This window comes from Dermacentor albipictus, chromosome 9, assembly GCF_038994185.2.
Source record: "Dermacentor albipictus isolate Rhodes 1998 colony chromosome 9, USDA_Dalb.pri_finalv2, whole genome shotgun sequence".
Lineage (NCBI taxonomy): Eukaryota > Metazoa > Arthropoda > Arachnida > Ixodida > Ixodidae > Dermacentor > Dermacentor albipictus.
The window spans coordinates 41,236,859-41,260,920 of NC_091829.1; the positions used below are offsets into that span (position 1 = coordinate 41,236,859).

At 46.9% G+C, this 24,062-nt stretch overlaps 1 protein-coding gene across 1 annotated transcript in view; it reads right to left on the reverse strand.

Moving 5' to 3' along the window:
- The window catches only part of LOC135916493 (uncharacterized), a 188,095-nt gene that overhangs the window by 154,362 nt on the left and 9,671 nt on the right, over positions 1-24,062 (reverse strand). Inside the window, exons 5-8 of the mRNA XM_070525432.1 lie at positions 23,922-23,939; positions 12,630-12,730; positions 7,656-7,747; positions 3,187-3,949 (exon numbers count right to left, since the gene is read on the reverse strand). Coding sequence (XP_070381533.1) covers positions 3,187-3,949; positions 7,656-7,747; positions 12,630-12,730; positions 23,922-23,939 — 974 coding nt within the window. The remainder of the gene's footprint in view (positions 1-3,186; positions 3,950-7,655; positions 7,748-12,629; positions 12,731-23,921; positions 23,940-24,062) is intronic.

The following is a 24,062-nucleotide window of genomic DNA, read 5'->3' on the forward strand; positions in this document are numbered from 1 at the left end:
AGGGCGTTATATGTCGCATGTCGATACCTGCGTGCGTGGCGGAATGGTTTCCATATTGGGCGTCTGTGCTGGAGGTCCTGTCTTAGAATCATGCCATCGGGCAATTTGAATAATGTTGATTTAATTATTTATTACGCAGTGAATTGTAGAAAATTACGAGTTTAAAAATCACGAAGTCGTTTGAAGCCTGAAGGACAACGATTAGGCAAATCCATGTACTTCCCACAATTACCACGCTGACTCAAGTGGTCCCACTGCAGCTCCCGGAAACACACCGCCACAGTTCGTTCTAGTAATTATTAATGCGATAGCGTTAAGAGGAAGCTTTAGCTCGGGTGCTCCTATCTAATTACATGTAAAAAGAGGATTCGTTTTTCTCGGCACCCACTGCACCAATTTTGACGAGGTTTGTTGCATTTAAAATAAAACCTAATGTGTAGTGACTGTTGGTTTCGAATTTTCGAGTTAGGGCGTCAATCTTTTAATAAAAACTGGCGAAAATCCTAAATTCTCAAAAAACAAAACTGTCAAGTTTACAACTCCGTAACTCCTAAAGGAAAAACGATAATACAATTCTGTGAAATGCATCTAATAGTACATCCAAAGCGGACAAAATTGATATATTACACATGAATCTCAAGAAATTTAGTAACACGGAAATACAGCTTTTGCAGAACCCTTGTGAACAACGTAACAAATTCACGTAAGATGTAAAACGACATATCGAATTTGTCCGCTTTCAATGATCTAATGGATGCCGTTCACAGAACCGCGTTATCTGTTGTTGATACAGAGCTAGCAATTTTTAAAAATTGGGCTTCTATTTTTTTCAAACGGTCAAATATTTGAAAATCGTTTTAAGAAAATTCAAGCCCTAAATAGAAATTCCGCTTCCAACAGTCACTAGAATTCAACTTTCTCTTTCAACTGCAACAAATTTCATTAAAATCGGTCCAAGGGTTATCTCATAAAAACGCTTTTGCGTTTTACGTGTATTTGAATAAGCCGCGTCGGAGTTGGGCCCGAGCTAAAGCTTCCTCTTAAAGGGACACTAAAGGTTACTATTAAGTCAACGTGGACTGTTGAAATACCATCACAGAAACCTTGAAACGCTTGTTTCGTACCAAGGAGAGACTTATTTTAAGAGAAAATGCGTTCTGAAGCGTCCGCGTACCACTAGCGCAGTTCAAATCGCCCGCCCTCCGATCGAGGAGATCTGACATCATGGTCTCATAGTGACGTTGCGCCATCGGTGAGTAGAACGGCGTCCGCAGACGGCGCTACGGCTTTTCTGCGCAAAACGCAAACGCGCGGCCAGAAACAGAGCCAAGACAGAGCCGACAGCAGTGCGAAAGCGGGAGTATGGTGGCTAGCGGAAGGAGGAAAGCATTACGTCCCACGGCACACGGAGAGTCCGTTTTCGTTAAACTATAGGCTGCGGCGAGCTCGCAGCGTGGTCGGCTTGGTCTGTGAGCCTTTTCGCACTCGCAACAGGGCATAAAAAAGTGCGAATGGACGCAAAACTCGGCCTAGAAACGTGCTTCGCCACAGCCAAGCTGGCATGACCCAGATGTCGTTTCCCGCACCGCCACCAGGCGCCGCTACTATACTGCAATACGCCCATAAGCTGGTACTTCATTCCATGACGCTAACTTCGACGCTCGTCGCAATGGACCCTGACACCGACAGATTGGCTCGTGATGGTGGGCTCAACTTCAGCGATTTGAGCACCGACGAGCGCAACCTGCTGCTGAGGGCTCGCACTGCCGGCGTCGTTGCGTACTACGACGGCGGCCTCGACACCGGCTTTCCGGAGCGGGAAAGCAACGAGGGCTTCCCACGACATCACATGGACGTGGCATTCTCGCTGCTTGTTCCAAATGAAAGTTTCGCGATCCAGCAGAACCCTCACAGCACGACGCGATAACGAAAGTACTGAAACTCCAAAGCGTGCGCGGCGCAGAGTCGAGCGCGCAGAGTCGAGCGAAAACGAAACCTTTCGAACGCCCATATTACTGAAGGGCAACGTCAAAATGTTATTTTTTCTTAGAATCGAATAGACGTAGACAAGTAGCATATTTTTCCGTCTTATAATCGAATGAAATGATATTTTTAATACGAGTAGTTGTATATTAGTAACATAAATTACGGGGAGACCTTACGTCATCGGTTTAGTACCGGAATGTCGCTGGGGGGTCTCAAATCGTGTCATGCATTTACCTCAATTTCTCGGTTACTAAAGCTCTGTTCGCGATTATATTGACGCCTTAGACCTTCTAGAACATTGTTCTACCACTTTAACTTGACTTTCTGGAAACCTTTAGTGTCCCTTTAAGGGCACCGTATAGCAGAAGAATCTGGCGCCGGCGTCCGGTCAGCGTCCTCAAATTTTAGTTGACGCAACCGCAGGTTTCAACTTGGCCCATCCAGAATTTTCAAGTTTGCCCCTCTCCCAATTTTCAAGTTTACCCACCCCCAAATGTAAGTTGGCACATACCCAAATTTAACGTTGGCGAATCCCTAAGTATATGCTGGGACATCCTCACATTTCAAGTTGACCAACCCCAAATATAAAGTTGGCCAGTGCCCTAATTTGAAGTTGACCCACTCCCAAATTTCAGGTTGGCTTGCCCCCAAATTTCAGGTTGGCCAACCTCCACAAGTAACTTGGCCTACCCCAGATTTCAAGTTGGCCCATCCCGAAATTCCCGTGATGCAGCTCATGTGTCTTTCTACATAGCTGGCTCGCTCTGTCTTGAAAGCGATTCTCTTGCGCGAAGGAAGCATGGACGAACAGTTTTTCGTTGGAAAACCATGGGAATGCTTACGCATTTAATAACGAAAATAGGGACGAATTTAAGAACGCCTTTTTAAATGTTTCTGAGACCACTCGCAGTCCGCACTAGACCACGTTATTAAGTTCACTGTTATTTTCGTTATTAAATGTTTGTGCAAGCCGCCCCTGGTTTGCTACAGGGAAATTGCATATTGCTACACACGCAAAGATGAGATACCGCGAACATGCGCAGGGAGCACCGCGGCGTCGAAGCACAAACGGAAAGAACGCGAACGCTGCGATTCTCTTCCCGACCTTCAGGCGTCTTCCTCTTCTGGCGCTCGCTTCCCTCGCAGCGACAAACATTATTTCGCCTATGTAGACAGATGGGTGCACGTAAAACGACTTACGTTCCGACGTGGTCACCGCGGCAGGCAGAGTCGTCGGTGGCGGCTTGGTCGCTGTCGGTGCAGGCTTGGTCGTTGTCGGTGCAGGCTTGGTCGTTGTCGGTGGCGCCTTCGTCGTTGTCGGTGGCGCCTTCGTCGTTGTCGGTGGCGGCTTCGTAGTTGTCGGTGGCGGCTTCGTAGTTGTCGGTGGCGGCTTCGTCGTTGTTGGTGGCGGCGCTGTCGTTGTTGGTGGCGGATTCGGCGTTGTTGGTGGCGCGTTCGTCGTTGTCGGTGGCGGCTTCGTAGTTGTCAGTGGCGGCTTCGTCATTGTTGGTGTCGGCTCTGTCGTTGTTGGTGGCGGCTCTGTCGTTGTTGGTGGCGGCTCTGTCGTTGTTGGTGGCGCCTTCGTCGTTGTCGGTGGCGGCTTCGTCGTTGTTGGTGGCGGCTCTGTCGTTGTTGGTGGCGGCTCTGTCGTTGTTGGTGGCGGCTCTGTCGTTGTTGGTGGCGGCTCTGTCGTTGTTGGTGGCGGCTCTGTCGTTGTTGGTGGCGGCTCTGTCGTTGTTGGTGGCGCCTTCGTCGTTGTCGACGGTTTCTTGGCCGGTGTCAACGGTGGGGGCGGTGGCGGCGCCTTTGTTGTCGTAGGCGCTGGCGGGGTGGTCAATGGAGTCGGCGTTGTCACACTGGGCGTTGCTTTAGGAGTGCTAGCTGATGGCTTTGGAGTCTTAGGAACCGTTGGAGGCGTGACAATCACAACCGGAGTCCTTGCCAGGGTCTTGATAGCATTCGTCTGCGTTTAGGAAAGATATAACCTCCATTGTACTTTCATTGCAAAGGACAACGTAGACGAATGATGAATCGAGAAAGATTGCCCGTATACGTTTCAAATGCTGTGATGAGCATGCATTGCGCCTGTGTTCCTGCACTAATAATCTTTCTTCGATTCACACCTTTGTACTGGGCATCTTGAGTGCGTCAGCTTTGACTACAATGTCGACATCGACGTAACCAGGGCTGGTTGTTAAGAGCACTTCCTGCGAAAACCTAGCCCCGGGTTTCGTCCTCGCTTGTTGTTTTTTTTTTTATCAAATGGCACGTGGAGTGGGTTGTGTTCTCGCACGTGACAATGCCAGTGGTCCAGAACTCTCACACGTTCATGCATGAGCATGCATGGATAATCTGCAGGTTGTCCGAGTAGTGAAATTTCACAGTGGGATTAATACGAATATTCGAAATAGAAAACGTCATTAGAATATCGAACATTTCTTCATTTATCAAAAGAGTGAAATATATATTTATTTTGTAAGCGCATGTTATGCCGTTCGCAAACTGACGCCAGGTTAAGTAAAGAGCTTTGTATAAAAGCAATAATAACTTTCCCCTACCTGTATTACCATGATCATGACACATTATCAAACGAGAAAATAGCACGTCACCCGATGCACATAAGCTGTTGTGTTCGTTGACGGCGATAAGTGTGGCAGTGGAGCGCCGCACGTTGCAATAAAATGTGCATATACGCTCAGACTGATTCAATAACAAATGGTTTTGCCAAAATTCGTACACATTCGTATATGTAGGCTGTTTGACATTGTGGCATTTCTAGCGGATGACAGCAAATCAGCCAGCATATGTTCTCTGTCCCGTGTGTTCGCTCAGGATGTGTCCCCTCTGTGCTATGACGACGACTTGGCTCGTTCAGAATTATTCAGAGCAATTTTGCTTGCATGAACCTCCAGTGCTCGAGGTCGCAATAAGTGTTATCCTTGCGACTCGGGGTCCCAAGACGTGGGATCCACTTTCCTCGTGGAGGGGTAAGTGAACGTGAGGCTGGGTCCGATATTCAGGACGTTGGACCAACACGTATATTTACATAAGTACAAGAAAATGCAATGAAATATAGAAAAATACAGAAAAGTTGGTGATAAATTGGTAGTTGCTTATGAATCCCGACGTCAGTAGCTCCTTTTATGCCGTGTGTGATCTTTGTTTAGTCACTTCCCCCAATCCGGTACCAGGGGGTCGGTGACGCCAGGTCCCACCAATCCGGAGGTAGGTCGCCCTTCTTACCGACGCCGATCGTACTATGAGGGGTGGTGGCCGGGTAATACTGAGCGCATCTCTGGCTTTGACATGCCAGTTACTGCTGCTGACAGGTGACAGCTGTATCATTGACCAGCGCGGCTATTCCCTCGCTGTCAATGACTGAACTGTGGCCGCAAGTTGTCGCGTCCTGAACGGCCGATCACAACAATACCCACATAGAAAGGATTATCGGAAAATTTCGGGATTTCTTGAATAGAATACGATACAAACAGCGAGCACTTTCCATTTGTGTTCGAAATTCCGAATGATCTACACAGCTGCGATCTTTACTTTAAAGCAGAAAGTATTTATACTGCAGTGAGCTAATCGCCATACGATGTTTTGAAATGCCCGTAGTGGTATATCCATGCATTTAACGTTCTGCATTCAATTTCATAAAGCGAACTCATCTTATTTCTGCGCAATTAAGCCTCGAACACAGTGGGCTATCATCTCGTAGGAGGAGCAATGACATCGTGGTATGTCAAGAAAAGGGCCTTGGAGAATGTCGTGCACCGATCTTTTAGCGAACAGTGGAATAGTGCTGTCTCGGGGGTCACAATAAACCAGATGCAACCGCAGAACTCAGCCACGGTTTTCCTTAGGTTGTACAGCACCACATGGTTTTCTACCAAAGTTCCTAGTGGGAACTCTGACGGTGACATCATTCCCATACAACGAGAACGGTCAGTAGCTCTTGGATATTCATATCCTTGCCTGTAGCTTCGAACGTTCTCCTTGTATTATCGTTTAGAGTTTGAATTTTTGAATTTCAAGGCAGTCATATTTCTAAACTCGGCAATTAAACATAAACAATGCAAATACATTCTTTCATTTATGACGCGGTATTTTGTTCAAAATAATTAATTAGTTATATCGCAGAGCTGTGTGAATCCAGAAGGACAATGTTTGGACAAATCCATCTAGTGCGGCCATCATTCCCGTGCTGGATAAACCGTCACACTTGCAGCTCCTGCAGGCGACATCGCCAGAGCTCCCTCAAGTGATGCTTGTGCGAACTTCTGTGAACAGCACGCAGCCTCTGAGATCCGTCGGCGGCGCGGGCCAGATCTTGGAAGTTCATGGACAGTGCTATTACTTTCCAAGCTTACCATGACGAGCAAGCCACAGCACCAAGGCTATATATACAATTTTTCCCTTCTTTTGGAGCGAAGCTATTGTTTTGTTTCACTCCGACGGAGCCGTTGCTCTGGGGTTGCGCTATGCCGACGCCACCTAGACTACAAAAGCAAGATGCCCTTCAGTTATTAACGCGGGAAGCTGGGATACAAGGGTTGAAGCAGTCTGACATGTTTACAGAGCTAGCAATCGCACACGAAATATGACAGGAAGGGCTGCGAACATCAACTGGTTTCGTGCGGTACTCGACAACATTAAAAGCACAAATACCAGGTTGTCTCACACAGTAATCATGATAATAATAATAAATCTCCGCTCATCGTGTGCACGTGGGCCGTGCTACCTCCGACTATGAGATATTCTGAAGAAGAGACAGACAGAGAGCGATAGGGAAAGCCTTAAGTTTGCAGTTCCACGCCCATTTAAAACAAAGGTTGAACTATTAATCTTCAGTTTACAGTATGATTATTGCTAATTACACGTGTACTTTCTGAAACTTTTGCTCACTTCGCGAGCTCAAGCCATTGGCGAACCACCGACTCACACGCGAGTGCGCATGAGTTTCTCAGAGCACACATGGTAATCATTGGTGACTTTAATTTGGGAAACAGCTGATCTCTTTTCCTGATGGTATGAGAACATATCTGAGAATAGGGCCTTCTATCGGGATTTTAAGGGAAAATTGCAAATCGAGATATAGGGCATTTTCTATCGCTCTCGCGAAAGAAACAATACCTTATACCTTCCACGGTCCACAGGCACGACGAGTGAACATTTTTCTTTCGATTATCCTCTCAGCACAGCCTCTTTCTTTGTAAGCAAGTCACATGCCAGATACTTCAAAGGTGCCAATCTCACAGACTGCACACTCTGAAGATACGCGCAGTTGCATCTCACACTGCGCGCACGCACGGACACTCATGCACGGATCTGCACGGGCACACACCCTGCAGTTGCAAGCAGCTTCATCTTGCAGGGCATCACAAACACGCGTATCTGCATCTACACACACGGTGCAGTTGCGTGCAGTTGCATCGCCCGCTACCGCCTTCCCGCACATGCAGGTATAGTTGGCGAAATTATAGTTGGCGAAACTATATAGTTGACGAAACTATAGTTATAGTTATAGTTGGCGAAACCATTGGTGAAACCATAGCTGGTGAAACTCCGTTTCGTCAACTATACCTGTATAAACGCCATTGACCACGCCGTTGAAGATCTCTCGCTTCAACGGCGTGGTCACTAGCGCCCGTTACGAGCAATAAACTCACCACTGTGGTGGCTGTTATAGTACCGCCGCCGCCGCCGCCTATCCCGTACTTCCAAGTGGTATTGTCATGATTCTCATGGCCATCCTCTTCATCTGCGCCAGGGCAGGAGGTACGAGTCAGTCGCAAGAACGAGAGAGAAAGTACGGCGCCATACGACGCTGGATCATCGCCTGCGTCTCGGAGCCTAGTGCATTCGCGAATATGTCGTCTACTCGAAAGAGTTTTGATTGATTACAAGGCAAGCAAAGCCTTGGCGATCGGTTTCCACTCGGAGGGAGCCGCTCCAGGCCGTCGCGATTTGGAGGGCACCTGCATTAGATAGACGGGAATATGGCACCAGTGTATGTGCGAGTTTCCTATAACGATCGATTTGCCGCATTGCGAAAGCCGGGTGATCCTTTGTGCTAGGCTTTGTGGCGAGCACGGCATGGTCTAAATGATGATCACAGTTGTACTGAAAGAGCCTTCTTGCAATGTACTTTCCATAAGAACGTCTCATTCACCCGCACTACACCTTGCAGTAAGGTTTAATTACAACGTGAATAAACAATTAAGAGAAGAAAACAATAAGGGACGACTTAAATTGCGGCACAGCGAGTTCGTCGGTCTTAGTCGTCGGCTCACAAGCTGTAGCAGACCACCGATACTTTTTGCTTTTTATATATCCCAGCACGAGTCCTTATGATCGAAAAATTTTTTGTACCTAAAAGTAAAAAATAAAAATACTCGCCATACTGGCCCTGCGCAACTGGATGTCCAGCAAAGCTGCTCAAAACCACCACTACAGCTGCTGTGGGGCGGGGGGGGGGGGTGTATGCAATTTTTTATTGATTCACAGTAATGGTAGTAATGGTAATTTTGGCAGCATGCCGGCGCGGGTCGCATTGCCGTTTCTTTTCCCTTTGCCCCTCCTCGTATTCACACGGTTCCTCCTCAGTCCTAACTATGCGTTGCCTACCTATAGCGGTGTTGCAAAAACAATGAAATCACTTGCTAGGCTGGTTCATTTATATATGAAAGGGTAGTGACGTCGCTCCTCACGTCGCAAGCTGCCGTAGGCGCGACAGCTTGCACAACAGTTGTTTTTACCGGGAAACGTATGCGGGGAGGCTTCTACGTAGAGTGCTACGTACTTTTAGCCTGTCCGCTATTCCGGTAAGCGGGGGCGGCTTGGGCGGATTGCCGGATTTGCGAGGGCGTAAACGTGAGCGACCAGAGCGGAAACAAACGCCGCTAAAACTGCAGTAACCCACTATATCCTGCTACGCTGCTTGTGCAAATTTTTGGCAGCGGCGTAATTGTGAACATGATTACGCTGCTGTCGAAAATGTACGCCAGCAGCTAAGCAGAATATAGTAATTAGCTTTGTATTTGTGTGGTTGAGCTTTGCGCCACTAGCTGGCGCCACCAATCTGGCCGCTCAAGTTTAGGCCCCGCCCGATGTATCGTGACCAACTGAAGTGTAACAGCTTCGTTGCAAAAGTGAATTTCAATACGATAACGTTAAAAGGGCCGTGAACCACTTTTTGTCGAAGTGGAGAAAGACATTTGAAGCGAAGATATGCTATTTCAGAACCACTTTGCCGCAAAAAGTACTTCAATGCGTTCAGCAGAAGCGTAATTATCGGCAATCAAACACGGCCTCAGCTGTGCTCCCCTTTCTCCTCCAATACCTTGCACTGCGAAGGCTACGGCGGAGACGCCACCGTGGCACGCAGTTCAAATTTTTGGTTTGGTGCCTATGCCGCGCTAAATGTAAGCCAACGCGGCTGTCCTCAGAGAGCCGCAGTGAGCTTAGCCACTGGACTCATGGCGGCACCTCGCGGCGGCCGCGCTGCAACCGAGCGCAGCAACCAATAGCAGCCGCGTATTGGAGTGTACTTTATGACGAAATAAAGCACACAGAAAAGAGTGAGGATCATGGGGTTTTTTCAACGAAAGCGTTTGAGAGAAAGGTGACTTCGCGCTCCGCTTGCGAGCTCCACGGACCGCCTACAAGAGCAGAACTTGGCTGAGATGTTCACTACAGCGTATGCTGCCGATGGACTATGTTATTTCACCAAGCCCGAGGGGTGGTTCAGGGCCCCTTTAAGAGCCTCATGTCGCAGAAAATCCGGTGTGGGCGTCGGTGGCGTCATCCGTGAGGGAAAAATCATCCATATGTATTGAGCTATATGTATACGCTACGTCTTGCTATATGCCACGTGATATACGCGGGTCATATAGCTACACTATTCTATCACTAAAGTTGCTCATATCTTGTCTTAGATATATGACGAAGTTATCCCTCGCAATCTTGAGAATGACTGTGCACATATAAATGTCGTGAAACAGAACCCAGGCAGCGCATGCCTTTTATCTAAAATATTCTCAGACCCAACTATTAAAGGTGCGAACCAACAGATACCTAAAAATGATTATCTTGGCGCGGCTGTGTACTACCCCTGGCATCGACCCACGCAAAAAGACCGCGTTTGTACTAGAAATGTCACCTTCATGGACAGCATGAGCCGCCAGCGCTTCCCGGTAAACATTACGGTTACATAAGCTGCATTTGCCGGGAACCGCCAGTGATCTTTAAATGCTACCGCGTTCCACTCTTAAGGGAGGACATTAAGCCTCAAATTTTTATTCCTATTGATTTGAAGTTGAGGCCAGAAGAAATTTATTCAATACAGCTAAACTAGGGTCCATAAGAGCATTATTTATGACGAAGACCTAGAACACGTGTCCCCTATAGACCATTTTTTCGTAGGCGCCGCCATATTGTGAACGCAGTGGGGCCGCCTATGAGCAGCGCCATACTGGCTTGGGTCTTTGGCATGGCAGGTATATGCTCAGCGGTAGGTTCTGGCGTTTGCTTTCGTGGTGGTACGGTCTGTTTAGTATGACATGCGTCTTCTACGTGGCAAACGGTTCTGTGAGACGTGCTGAAGTGGTTAAGGCGTCATGGCCGGCATTTTTGCTGGCGTTGAGGTGGACGGAACACGCAGCGTGATGTGTGCGAGCATATTTGAGCCTACAATCAGCCTCGGAGATCAATTGTGTATTTCCGAATGTTCCAATCACTAATGCGACTTAATGCAATATTATCCTCTATTTCTAAGCTGCGGTTTAGGAGCCATGAAACATGCGCGACGATCGTAACAGCGTGGGTACCGTTCTGCTACGATAGGAGCTGTGCTGTTATACTTTGACAAGCGTTCAAACTGTCCGCTGCAGGTTACATTGCGTCACTACTTGGTGGGATAGATGAAGTTTCCACCCATGAATAAAATAGTTTTGGCGAGTAATAGCAGCATACCTTACAGTCTGAATTAAACTTGTCCAGCAAAGTGACCGTTTACGAACTGCGCGAGCGTCCTAATCAGTAGTAGGTGCTGCATTACAGATATATTTGTTCTATATAGCGCATGGTCCAAACATACGGCATCAGCGGTCATATATTTATAAACGTTGTGCGGCGTTTGCCCGTTTTCGCTTGCTTTTTAGAGAAAGAGGATGATAACCGAATTTTCTTTTCGGTTGTGTTCGTTCAGTTCTCTACGACGCACTCACACGTATTAGAGAAATTTGGCGCTCATAGATAGCCATCGCATTCTTTTTATGCGAACCCTCTCATATAATATGCCTGTATACAGGCCAAAAAGGCAATGCCGAAGCACACAGCTTATATAAGTATCGTGCTGGCTCACCAACCGCAGTGATCGCTGTGTTGAGCAGCGCCATAGGCCCCATGCAGCAAGGCTAGCGTAGACATATAATTTCAAGCATACTAGACTTGAAATGCGTGAGAACAACGTTAGTGTATCACAAATATTTGATAGCGCCTGCCACTCAGATGTTTCGTGGTTGCCTTAGGTTGGCCGTGCACGAGCATGCGCTCTTATGTTTTATGTTTTACTCCCTGCGCCAATGATCAGACAGTGAGCTGATTTACTATTTAATACTGGTAATACAGAGACGCCGGTTTTCTTTGTTGAATTAAAATCGATATAAGCAAAATGGTAAACAACACATACACGCAGGGATGATGATGCGCGTACACTGCGGCTGAATTCGGTTGTGTTCGTTCAGTTCTCTACGACGCGCCCCCAAGCCATATTTCTGCCTACAGTAGTTACCGATGCACCGAAAGGCTTCCCTGACGACCTTATATGAACGAACATGGCGTCAATTTCACAAAGTAAAATCTAAAACATCTCGAAATTGTTCCGCAGCACGCGAGAGCAATACTTTCAAGCAGCGCCGCGCCGGATCACCCAAGCCAGAGAGGAGGAAAGGCCCTCCGCGAGCCCTATCCTCCTCGCCCGATGAAACGGTCTATGTATATTTATTTTTCTGTGAGGTCATCACATTTAAACAATATACGATACAGGGGTTTCCTTTTGACCTAGTAATGCTCGTTGGCCTTCACACGCAGTCTCATGCGCTCCAGAATGTCTGGATATTCCTGTAACCCAGATGCACGACCCGCGCGAATGCACTTCCGCGAAAGTATAAGCGCCAATCTGGAGGTGCAAAAAGAGCAAGAATGCCCTTCGCAATGATTGTCGGTGTTATATTAACCCTTCACAATACAGCCAATAGTTATAATAAGCACTCTAGTTGGTATATTTTGCATGTGCCTTTCACGTGCTTGTTCTCTGAACTGGTGTGTTGATAATGAGTGAACTTGCAATTAAGGCAATTAAGAAAAATAAGATGACAGTTGCCTTCCACTTGCAGCACCGGGCTTCTGTGCTTGATAGCAGAGGTTGAACTTCACCATTAAACAAGAACCTACCTAGCTACCTCAAAGTACCAAGAATGAAACAAATAATCATTCGCATTATAGACTCTGGATAGAAATGCCACTTTACGTGCCAAATGCATGAAAAAAGAAAGAGAAACATTTTGTCTCACATGGCGTACAAACCGCGACGAAATCAGAAGCATAGAATCTTCGCATCGCGACCAACGAAGGGTCATTACCAATGAAGATGTTGGTGGCCACGAACACGCCCAACAGCAACGCAAGCACGGCAAACGCAGCGCAGCACGAGAGGAGCAGCACCATGAAGCACTTCGTGTCCCTGAACAGGTGCACAAACAGAGAAACAGAGAAATGAAAACCCAAAACGATAAGCGTTCACTGTGCAGGGAAGCCCCTCAAAGGAGTTCTCATTGATTTAGTGTGGTGGCAATGAAAAGCGACAGTGTAATTCGGCACCTTTTCATTGTTTGTCCTCTGTTTGCGGTTCAGCCAAAGTGAATTTAGCGCTAAATAATGCTTGGGCTTGTTTCACTGGCTTTCGTACTACGTGGTTAAGGTTTTAGTAGTAGATTGGAGCGCCACAAGAAACCGTTGCGCAGGCATTGCGTATAGGCCTCGACCCGCAGAGCGTCAAACTCTGGGCAAATTCGACAGGAATAACTGGAGGACGGGCGTCTTATAGAATGTCAATGTGAGTGAAGCTCGGTACCAAGTGCCAATCAAAGAACGTGCCGGCCACGCGACCTGCGTCGGAGCCCCGAATGCGGCCGCATGGCCAGGGCGTCGGGCCGCACGCTGAGCCAGACGACGGCGTTGGCAGAGCCGCGGTACTACTCCTGACATTGTCGAATTCCGCCATGTTGTACATGTCAGTAATGACGGCATTTTGAGCCAATCAGAGAGGCCCAGAGGGCTGCTGCGGCATCTGTGATTGACTCAAAACGCAGAGATTCACCACTCACTTTGCGTGGGTTAGTCGCGATTATACACTACCCCTGTGGTCGTTGTCGGTGATTCGAGTGTGGATGTGTCGGGACCGAAGAGATAGTGGTTTACGCGTTTCCTGTAAACCACTACCTTGAGATATTGCTTGAGATGCTACACCGATCCGGCCCAACCAACCACCCAGCGGCGTACATTATCAACGAATGTGTTTCTAGTAGCGAGTATGCCCATCAGTGTATATCATAGCAACCAGAAAGCCATTGTAACGTTCGTTACCAAGTGACAATGAGTGCTACCAATAAAGTCCATACCAGAAGTTTTCTACCACTAAGTTTACAGCTTCGCTGGTCATCTACCTTAGCAGGGCGGAACAGCCTCGGAGTTTCTTTTTTCGTTCCCGCTTACCCGCTTATCTTGCAGTCGCACGTGTGACAGACTGCCTCGGCGGTTTGATTTACCAGAGTTGCTTGAAGCAATGTGTAAATACTGGAGCTAGCCAGATTCCACCATTGTGCAATTCGGGTAAATCGGAAACGGCGTTGTCACTTGTCAACCGGGGCCGCCTAGATCATAAGGGTGCTAATCTCTGACGCTACATATAAACCACAACCTCCAAAAGTGGGTGGTGTGCTCGCGCGCTGCTCGATCTCGGAGGCTGTATAAACCACACACTTTATTACAAAAAAATGCCACGGGGAACACTACAGCTGCGATCATTGAGCCACCATGAGAATTACGGGCCTCCAGACGATACGTTGATCTGTCTCTAATCTTTGTGGTTGTGGCTTGAGAGGTTCTCGTAGCGGTATCTTTTAACAGCGCAGCTGTTCCAAGTCGAGCCTTGGCCGTCCGGCGTCCGCCGTCCCGTAAAAGGAGGCAGAGCACGCACCGGGGGAGAGGGGTATAGGAGCAGATGTCTCGCCGGCGCGCGCCTTTTCGCACTATTCATTACGCTCCGCGCGAGCGGCAGCAGGAGATGGTACGAGAGCGGCAGCGCCGACGTCTCGCAAATCACGAGCTTCGAAAGCGAGATGCGCACGCAAATTGCTAGCGAAGTGAAAGCGCTACTGCCGAGTATCGAGAACGAGAAGGGCATGCCAAGCGCTGGTGGAGGCAAGCCAACCCCCGCTTGCGAGAGAAGGCAACCCAAGCCAAGCGCAAGCTGAGGCAAGTTAAATCGCAACTTCGAGAGTAGGAGGCCGAGCAGAGACGCCAACGCAGACAGATTCCTCCCCCGGAGAGTGGTGCCGATGGACGGCTCAAGAGATAATTCCTCGACCGTGAGTGCGGCCGCAGCTGCAAGGTGTGGGATACACTGTGGTTTGATCACAAGCTCACGCAGCTGAAGGGTGTGCGCAATCCGCAACCGAAGCTCGAATCCAGCAAAAGGACAACGAGACAAAATGCTCATGAAAAATTGCACTAAACATGATTTCAAACTTGAGAAAACGAGAACCAGATTCTCTGCTTTGACAGCTTTCATTGCGTGGAACCAGCTTTACTTCTTTTTTTATTTTTTTACGCTTTATCACTTGAAACTTTCCAGCGATGAGAGAGTTTGGGAAGACAAGCGACTGCCTATGTATGCGAATGCGTAAACATCGTGAGTTGTTGCGTTTGAAAGGCAATACATTTGGTATAAAATGAAAGGCTTTGCGAAGTTGTTAAGGCACTTGAAGCCAGGAGGACGAAGTTCAGGCAAACCCATGTACACTGCTCTTCAATTCCACGCTGGCTGAACCGCAGTACTTGCCATTCTGGCAGACATTTGCGGCAGAGTTCTGTTCAGCAAATGTTTTCAGTGTACGTTAAGCTGGCAGCTAATTAGACATGACATGGCGAAGTATACAATATGTCAAGAGATGGGTTATGATGGGTATCTGCGCAGACTCGGTACTGAGCATTTTGAAAATGAATTGCGTAATTATGCATTCTGTTAATGTTTTCTTGTCTTCTGGTGAATTTTGTTGAAAGTATCTGTAATTGTATTTTTTATTGCTCTGTACTCACTCCTGCTATGTCTCAGAATCTGAGACAGCAGTATTTGTAAATAAATAAATAAATAAATTTAATAGTGTCCAGAACAGCGCCTATGCTGCCCCGTTTCCCTTTTTTTTATAGTTCCGCGTAGCCCAGTCCCGTTAGATTTTGGCCATTCGGTATTACCGCGGCAAGAACGCTGCTAGCAGTGTATAATATGGCAGAGTAGTCCGCCCCCTGCCACTTTGTGAATGACGACGGACGCAAATTGTTATCGCCAATTAATGCACATCCCTAAGTGGTATTGCAGCATACCTACACCTCTCTCTGTTTTTTAGGCTTTTTCATTTATATAACGGTTATTTCTTGATTGTCTTCTTGCAGAGAGTTCGAGTTGTGAAAAATTGAATATTACGCTGAATTACAACTCTATAACACACGCATTACTTATAACAGGAATAAATGGTAAAGCTGTTACTTTTACTTCGTGCAACGCTGTTGCGATATCACTCGACTGGGGAAATCTGAAATGCACTGAGAAAGTGAAAGTCTGCCACAGTTCATGTCTGGAAGAAGAAAAAAAGAAAGATAGTTATATGTTGGAATATGTGCGTGGGCATTCTACAATCATCGTTTCAACACCTCGTAATAAGCCCCCGTAATCCGAAGAAATCTAATTCTAAGTTCTTGAGTCCAATATTTCAATTCAAAACAAAAGCATTTGATCTGCACTGGAAATTTGTGATATTAGCGCGTATGCTATTTATTCCACACCCGTTTGAAGTAATATCTTGCAGTGTATTAGAATGAATGCTATTGGAATGCATACAGCTAATTTATAATTCCACGATGGAAAAAAAAAAGAAACCGCATGCATTGAATAAACAAACTTCATTATCTATTTGACAAATGGTTCGATGCAACTGAAATACAGCAACTACACTTACGACAAATGAATGCCTTATCAAGAAACGTAAACACTAAATACGGTTGTTGCGCTTGTAAAGGTAAACGTATTGCATTGGTGAAGGGTTCATTGAAAGTTTTCGTAATTTGTCTGACATATTGGGTGTTTTCTGGTACACCATTTTTGATTTCGTTCCACGTTGGTCCCATACCTTTGCAAGGGAACATTTGTTGGAAATATGTTAAGCTTACTTAACGGAAACAACGTAGAACAATATATACACTGCTGATACACTGCAGCAGAGACAAGAAGCTCCACCTTAGGAAGTGATGGCACACAGTGTCATTCATTTCACATATATTGGATGCAGTAAGCGGAATAATTTTTATGTTCACCTCAATAAACGAAACATTTGTTACATTCACGTTTGACTTACATAGTGGAAACGATATGGAAGATACTGAGAGTGTACATCTGCTGTATTACTTTAACTTTTTTTTTCTAAACAAAAAAGGTTTCACAGTATTGGACTGTGAAGTGGGTTGTACTTACGTTTCCTCGTCTGTACGTGCGAACGAAATAAACTCACATATCATGGAGAATAAAAAATAGCTCGTATTTTTGCAAGCGTTGCTCATGGGAACGCACCGTAATAGCTTTAGCGCGACTCGTGATACCCTAACGTGGTACGTTACTGACAGACTGTGCGCATGCGCGCCTCTCTAGCGTGGCAGTACAGCAGTGGCCGCCACGGGGTTAGCGTGATTGCGTTACAACATGGCGGCACCGAGACTGACCGCTTTTCTACTCGCATTCCTTCGTGAGGTAAAGAAACAAACAGTAAAATCAACAATCACTTAACCCCATCTTGCACTGGGGACCAGTTGTTAGCGATGCTTTATCGTTGTTGTTGAGATTAGCTGCTTGTTTTGACGCTGCTAAGCCTAAAGAAGCGGCACCAGGACCTGGAAAGCTGCTTTGAGCTCCAAGGAGCAGATGGCGCCACAACATCAGCATCGGTGATGCGTTGACTACGCAGGAGGCATATCACACTAAATTCTTCACTACATCTTTGTTTCATCGCTCTATCACGGTTGGCAATGACATGCGAATGCTGAAACGTTGATAATGCGACGCGTCTACCGCTGTTCTGCAGAGATGCGACGCATGCTAAGATGAGGACTTATAACGTGTCACGTGTCACGGAAAGTGAAACAGCTCTTTAGTTATGAAACTCTTTAATAATGCCTAATGTACACAAGAGTCACACGTGAAAGGTGATCGGAGGGCATGGAGGGAGTAGGGTTGAAAGTGTGGAAGGTGAAGTAGCAGAAGTAAAGACGTACAAGAGACAGTGTTTCAGGTAAACATGAAAAATACCGAAACAAGGAAAAAGCACATGATCTTGTACTTAGGTGCCATAGTATTTGTAGTACTGTCAGCCGAAATTGAGCCAGAAGGCAGAACAAATTTGGCAGACGCTTCATACTGCTTACGATTGGGAATGCGAAAGCATAATAGTCTCTTTGGGGAATTCCTTACTCTGCACCTTCTGTGCTTGCGCAAGCTCACGCCTGGGTTTTGACTCCACCTCGGAAGGCCAACGAAAACGCACCAAACGTCCCAACGCGCTCGCTCTCCCGCGAGGACAGCTCAACGGCGTTCAACTGGACACTAATGCTTTTTTTTTATAGACACATTTTATACATTCATGACGTCACGCCACCTGCTACCCATTGGCTACGCCGTCACGTGCCCAACAACCCATGGAAATACGGAAATCATGGCCGCACGTTTAGTCAGCCAGACGGCTGCGGCGTGACGTGCGCAATGACGCGGGCGCTGGGCTCCCATTCAGCCAATCAGAACCGCGGAGCCGACTTGGCGTCCGGGAAGCATGCTCACCTCGCAGCTAGGAGGTCTGGGTTCGATTCCCACCGCGACCGACATTTGCCTAAAATTATTTTCAAAGTTAATAATTCATCTTGTTTATAAGAACCTCCCTAAGAAATTTTGCGGTAATCGGAGTAACTTTTGACGGGATTTTACTCTATGCCTTCGGCCACTTTTTGTGCCATAATTCGGTCACGCCGCCAACTAAAGCTCCTAATTTTCTCGTAAGGGGGCCAATAACGGTTTCGCATTAAAAATTACGTGCTTTAGGATGTCCGAATATGAAGGGTATCAAATAATATCAAGGCTAACTGTATTGCTGTTCTGCGACACATCCCTTGAGCCGTGAAACGGTACGTTGATGGTAATGATCAGTTGGTGACAAATAGCCACTTAGCCTGCTTGAGTTAACCATGTGCACGCACCAGCTACGCCAGCTACGCGCATCATGCAGCTGATATATGCAATGGCTAGGTTCGCGACACCTGGTGGAATATAATGGAACTGCTATCCAAGGTCTGTATGTATCGACGCTACTGATATCAGTAGACAGCGGGCTTCACGAGCCGATAATTCAAGAATAGGACAATTCTGAGTAAACGGAAGCTTGCGACAAAAACGAGTCAAATTTGAAGGCATGTTCAATCGTTATCATCGCCCCAGCGAGTCTCTGTAGAAGAAACATAATAAAGCGCCGGTTTATTCGAACTATATTTAGATTGTCAAACGATATTACCGTGATCTGGGTGAGAAACCCGAAAACTCAAGTCTGTTTCAGAGGGTGTTCGAGCAACGGTTCCCGTTGATATATACTTACCATGTTCCCAAGTTACTATAAAATAGACAACAATATCAATGAGACGTTTGTGCCGTATGAGACGACGTAAATGCTGTTTTTTCCGCTTTCAGTGGCGGAGAAGATAATGCCCTATTCGAAACCTGAGTGCGCAGAAAGCTTAGCTGCACGATAATATAAGATAAGCATCTATATAGAATGGCATTATGTAATAACATTCTGCAAACGTCGGAAAAGTACTGGCTCAGTGTCACCACCTATCCTAATTGAAGGACGCACAGGACATGTTTTACTCGTCTGACCTTCTTTAAATACGTCATAGAACCCCTAACAAATTGTGGCCTTTACTGTCCACTCAAACACGCACCAACACCATAGATCTTGTTAACGCTGACGGTGAGCCAAATAAAATTGAAGTGTGCTACTGTCCTTAATAATTATTTTTCATCACTGTTCTCTAGCTTCAGAAGCTTTTCCGTTGAAACCGCCCCCAACTCCCATTTGAACGAATTGCCTGCAATAACTATTACCGTTCAGGGTATACATAGTATACATAGCATAGCAGGGCCTACATTTATGAACTATCTTCATCTGCTGAGTGTGACTAAATTGACAGCAAGGTTCTTAATAATACTATTTCACCACCAGCCACAATCCTAATATTTACGGAATCTTTAAAGTCAGTTGACGCCCCTGACGACTGGAGAAAAGCGGAAGTAATACCTATTTTCAATGAGAGCAGCATTCCGGGCAAGTTGGTAATCCAGTACTCAAAAGATATTGCGCAACAAAATAAAAAAATTTCAAAACAGGTGACCGTACAAACGTTAGTAACCGCCCGATTTCCATGACAAGCATTTCGTCCAAATTACTGGAACACATAAAATTGTCAAGTTTAATGACTGACCCAGCATAACTTTCTTTTAGCTTAACCAGCTCGGCTTTAGCAAGTGTTTATCGTGCGAAAGTCAACTCGCGGAGTTCACTGATGACTTTTTACATTACATGGACCTTTACATACAAGTAGACGCCGTATTTTTAGACTCTTCGAAGGCATTTGATTGTGCAGTTCATTCTCTTTTGCTTAGTAAACTTTCAACCTTTGGCTTACCACGGTACCTATACCCATGGATTGGGTACTTTCTCAATGGACGCAAGGAATTCACTTCAGCTAATAACAGTCGCTCGCCACTAACGGACGTCACTTCAGGAGTTAATTAGTACGCCAGGGCGCTGGATTATCCCTTTTGTTATTTTTGATATATATTAACTACCTACCGGTTGACATTACTACAATATTACGGCTATTTGCTGATGACTGTGTCATTTACAATCCAATTAACTCGCATGAAGACTCCTTTCAACTACAACTTGACTTACATATCGTTGACGACTCTAGTAACAAATGGCATATGCCACCATATCCCTCAAAGTGAAAATCAATGTCATTTACTCGCAAACACAGCCTCATTACCAACTCCTTCCTACACGATGAATAATGTCCCTATTTAGCTACATCAGTATGCAAATACCTCGGAATACATATGACACCATCGCTATCAAGGGAAAGCCACATAGAAAATATTTGTTTCACTACACGAACGCTGGGCAATTTACGTAGTAATAGCACTGCATCACCTATGCCATTGAGCTTATGAATAATAACGCAACCATATGCACGCTGGTGCATAGGTAATAACGTGGCGTTCTCATAATGCAGCATTTATACACGCCAATTTGCTAGTACTTGTGCGCTAGTACTAGTAATAAAGTCCCAGTTTCGCCCGAAGGGTGAAGCATTGATTGCGATACCAAATTATTCGCAAGCTGGACGCAGTAGGGTTATTAGATTTATCAGCTGTATAAAATGCTGTAGAGATGCCCTTACTAACTAAATTTAGAAGCACGGTGTCAGGCGCGCACAAGTCAAACATGAATACATCTCACTCGATGACCGCTCGCTGCGAGATCGCTGCAATAGCGGCAGCAGCGGCGAGCGTGCTGCCGTTTGCTTCAACGCAAACTATAGGCGTGTGAGAACACACCGCACACGAAGCCATCAGCTGTTTCAGGTTGCCTCGCCTTCGAACCCAGCGCATATGACCTGCAAGGCGCGCGCGGTGGTGCAAAGCCGCATGCACCGTGCGCAGCCGCGGCCGCTGTAGGAGCGAAGACTCGCGTTCTCCATGCTCGTACCCCACCCCCTCCTAGCCCATGCAAATCTCCCTGCACCCGCCCTTGCGCGCGCGAAAAGACGCCGCCGTACCAAGCCACCACCTTTCTCGACTCACTCTCGCATGCTTTCCCTCACACCTAAGAAGACGGCGCGGCGGCCGCGATCTTATAGCCCTTGGACTCTGTAAGGAAAATCACAAAGTTCTCCTACGAGTGTCTATATAGTTGCTATCGCAATAAATAGTTATGCATCGTAGAACGTTGGAGTTCCTCCCCCGAATCCTATTCGTCGACACTTGACATGCAGCTTAAAGCTTTCCGTCCGGCATGTTCTTTGTAGTATGATCGGATGCTGTTCACTAGGAAGGGCAGTGCCAAGCGAACAAAGTGCGTCAGTGTCAATAAATCTATTGCTTTTGACGCTTCGAGCAAATCGTTTTGATGGTGGGAAAAATTAACACTTTTCGGCTTTCTAGCTTAAGTGTACGGGCAGCCCACTATGTGCAAAGAAACCAGTGCCTCGGTTTCCGGCTGTCTGCTCAGGTGCATAAAAAAATCTACACATTCTGCTTGCATCGGTAACAGCAATGCTTACTGACGCAGCAAAACTACATGCAGGAAACACCACTTTTCGTAGAGGTATCTCAGGCGACTACGAGTATAGCAGCGGCGTGCGGCATACAACGCGTCACGAATCACCGACAATTGCGTGTGACCGGGCAATAAATGTACACTCCACTGACCACCGCCAGCGGCAACAGACCTCAGACTCAGCGGCTGAATGCGCTTCCTTCTGTTTGTCATTTCTCTTTGCGTTTTACAATTATCAATGTCTGTTGTGCTGGAGAAACGGCGGTGACACAAAGAGGCGTCCTCAATCGCCCCAACTGAGATAGTCTGAAAATGGCGGACAACACTGACTATGAGGAGGAGGCGGAGGAGGTGGAAGATGTCGCTACCGAACAAGGAAAACAGAAATTTGCAAGGTATTTGTTAAGTGCCTAAATGTATGCACGCCCAGGGAAGCATTAATCAATTCCGGCAGTACAGGTACTTCGAAGATTGTACGCTGCCCGACAGAAATAGTGGGAAAAGTAGCAACACATACTTCGCAGACAAACTCAATCTGCAATGGACTGGTCTACAACGAAATTATTGGCATAACGACGAGTTGCTCATGTCCCCGGTCAAATTCCTACCGTTCAAATGTATGCATCTGTGTTAAAGGATACAACAGATTTGCTTGCACAATGAAGAAATTAGGCGTCCCTCGATGACTGAGTTGTTGCTTTAGAACGAACGCACTGAAAAGAACTATGTCCCGCGGTGAGCGCTGCCAAACACTCTGACAAGCGGTGCTAGCTTTCCGCGATGTCATAAAACTGGCTGTAGTCCAATATACCGTCGGATAAATCTCACAGAACTGTATTGGCGGCGGTTAGGTTAGATTACCATATGTTAGGTTAGTCTAGGCAAGATCTTAGCCGGTTCACTTGCGAGCCATACGGCGCGCTATCTGTATGGAAGTGATCTGCACGGAGGGTGCATGCAAATGAGGTTAGCCGCAGCTGAACCGCAGACCTCCGCACGCCTAATGCCGAATGTGTCAGTTCTGCTCCCATCGGCGGCAAATCGACTTTTCGTCCACTCTCGTTTTTCTCCTTTTTCTATTATTTCTGCGTTGAATTAAACAACGTTGTTTCCTTTCTTCCTGTGCTTTCGCCGGCTTTGTATGGTATTGGTTAAAAAATAACCGGGCCTTTCGGTTTCCTCTTCTCGTTTCCTCTATAGACCTCTTCCTTATTGGCGACAACCCTGTGCACACATTGGGTTTCCGCCACCGTAGGGAAGGGCGAACGTACGGGTGGGAGCAGGACGCGCGTAGGAAGTTTGTGAGCCGCGCAAAGAAAGGTACAGGTCCCATCAAGTTTGCTGTGATGTTCCGCCCTACACGTAGCGTGTTCCCATGCATCAAATGACACTGCGAACGCAGGCTAGCTTCGTTGCATGCAAAGTGATCAAGAATACATATTTCGGCATGTTCCCGCACTTGCACCAGCGAGATCTTACTACAACACGAAAGCGGTGATGGGGAGGGGACTAGAGGGCAGCAACTACGAACTTTGTGCCGTCTTAACGTCATTCTCGACTCCATCAGAGCTAACTGCACGTCAATAAGTTGCGTGGATTGCCGTGATATATCATACAATGGTGCAGCATTGAATGCTGTCTATCGAGCAAGGACGAAATTTCTTCGCAAGCGCTGGAGCATTAGGCTACACGATGGGGCCAGCTTGTTGCAGCCACCGTTGGCCGACACATCCTCAGCAAAAAAACGTGGCCGCTGTGGCCTACGCTGCCTTAGGCGAGTGCCGGGCAGCTCGCGGCGGCAGTGTAGGACATGAATGCGAAAAACATGACTGGCCATGTCTTCGATGAACACGTTCTATTCACCTGCAATTTAACTGTTACGATTAGAGTGAAGTACGGACGAGCGGTCGGCACGGCAAGCAGCAGAGCCCCGGTGCGGCCAACAAACTTCCCACCCCCGTCCTCTGCTCGCCCGCACGTCTACCTTTCACGATGGCCACGGTAACCCAGCGTGTGCGCAGGGTTAGGCAACACTATGCAAGAGATGTCAGGAAGGTCTTCGCTGTAAAATTAACTTTCAAGATGTGTCGCTGTTAACTCGCCCTCAATGAGAGCCAACCAAGCCGAATCTGCGGCTTCCGTCAACCAAAGCAATACTCGGTGTTGCGGTGGTTGATACGCGGCAGTATTTCTCATTCAAGGAGTTTGCCTTGGCCTACTTACTGGAGACGCTGGAATTCACTAGAAGTAAGAGAAAAAAAAGAAAGAAAGGCCTTGTAAGAAAAAAAGAACTGGTAGGTTGAGACGATCAAGCATTCAAGAATGGCAACGCATGAGCCTTGGTGGTATCGAGCGCATTTAAAG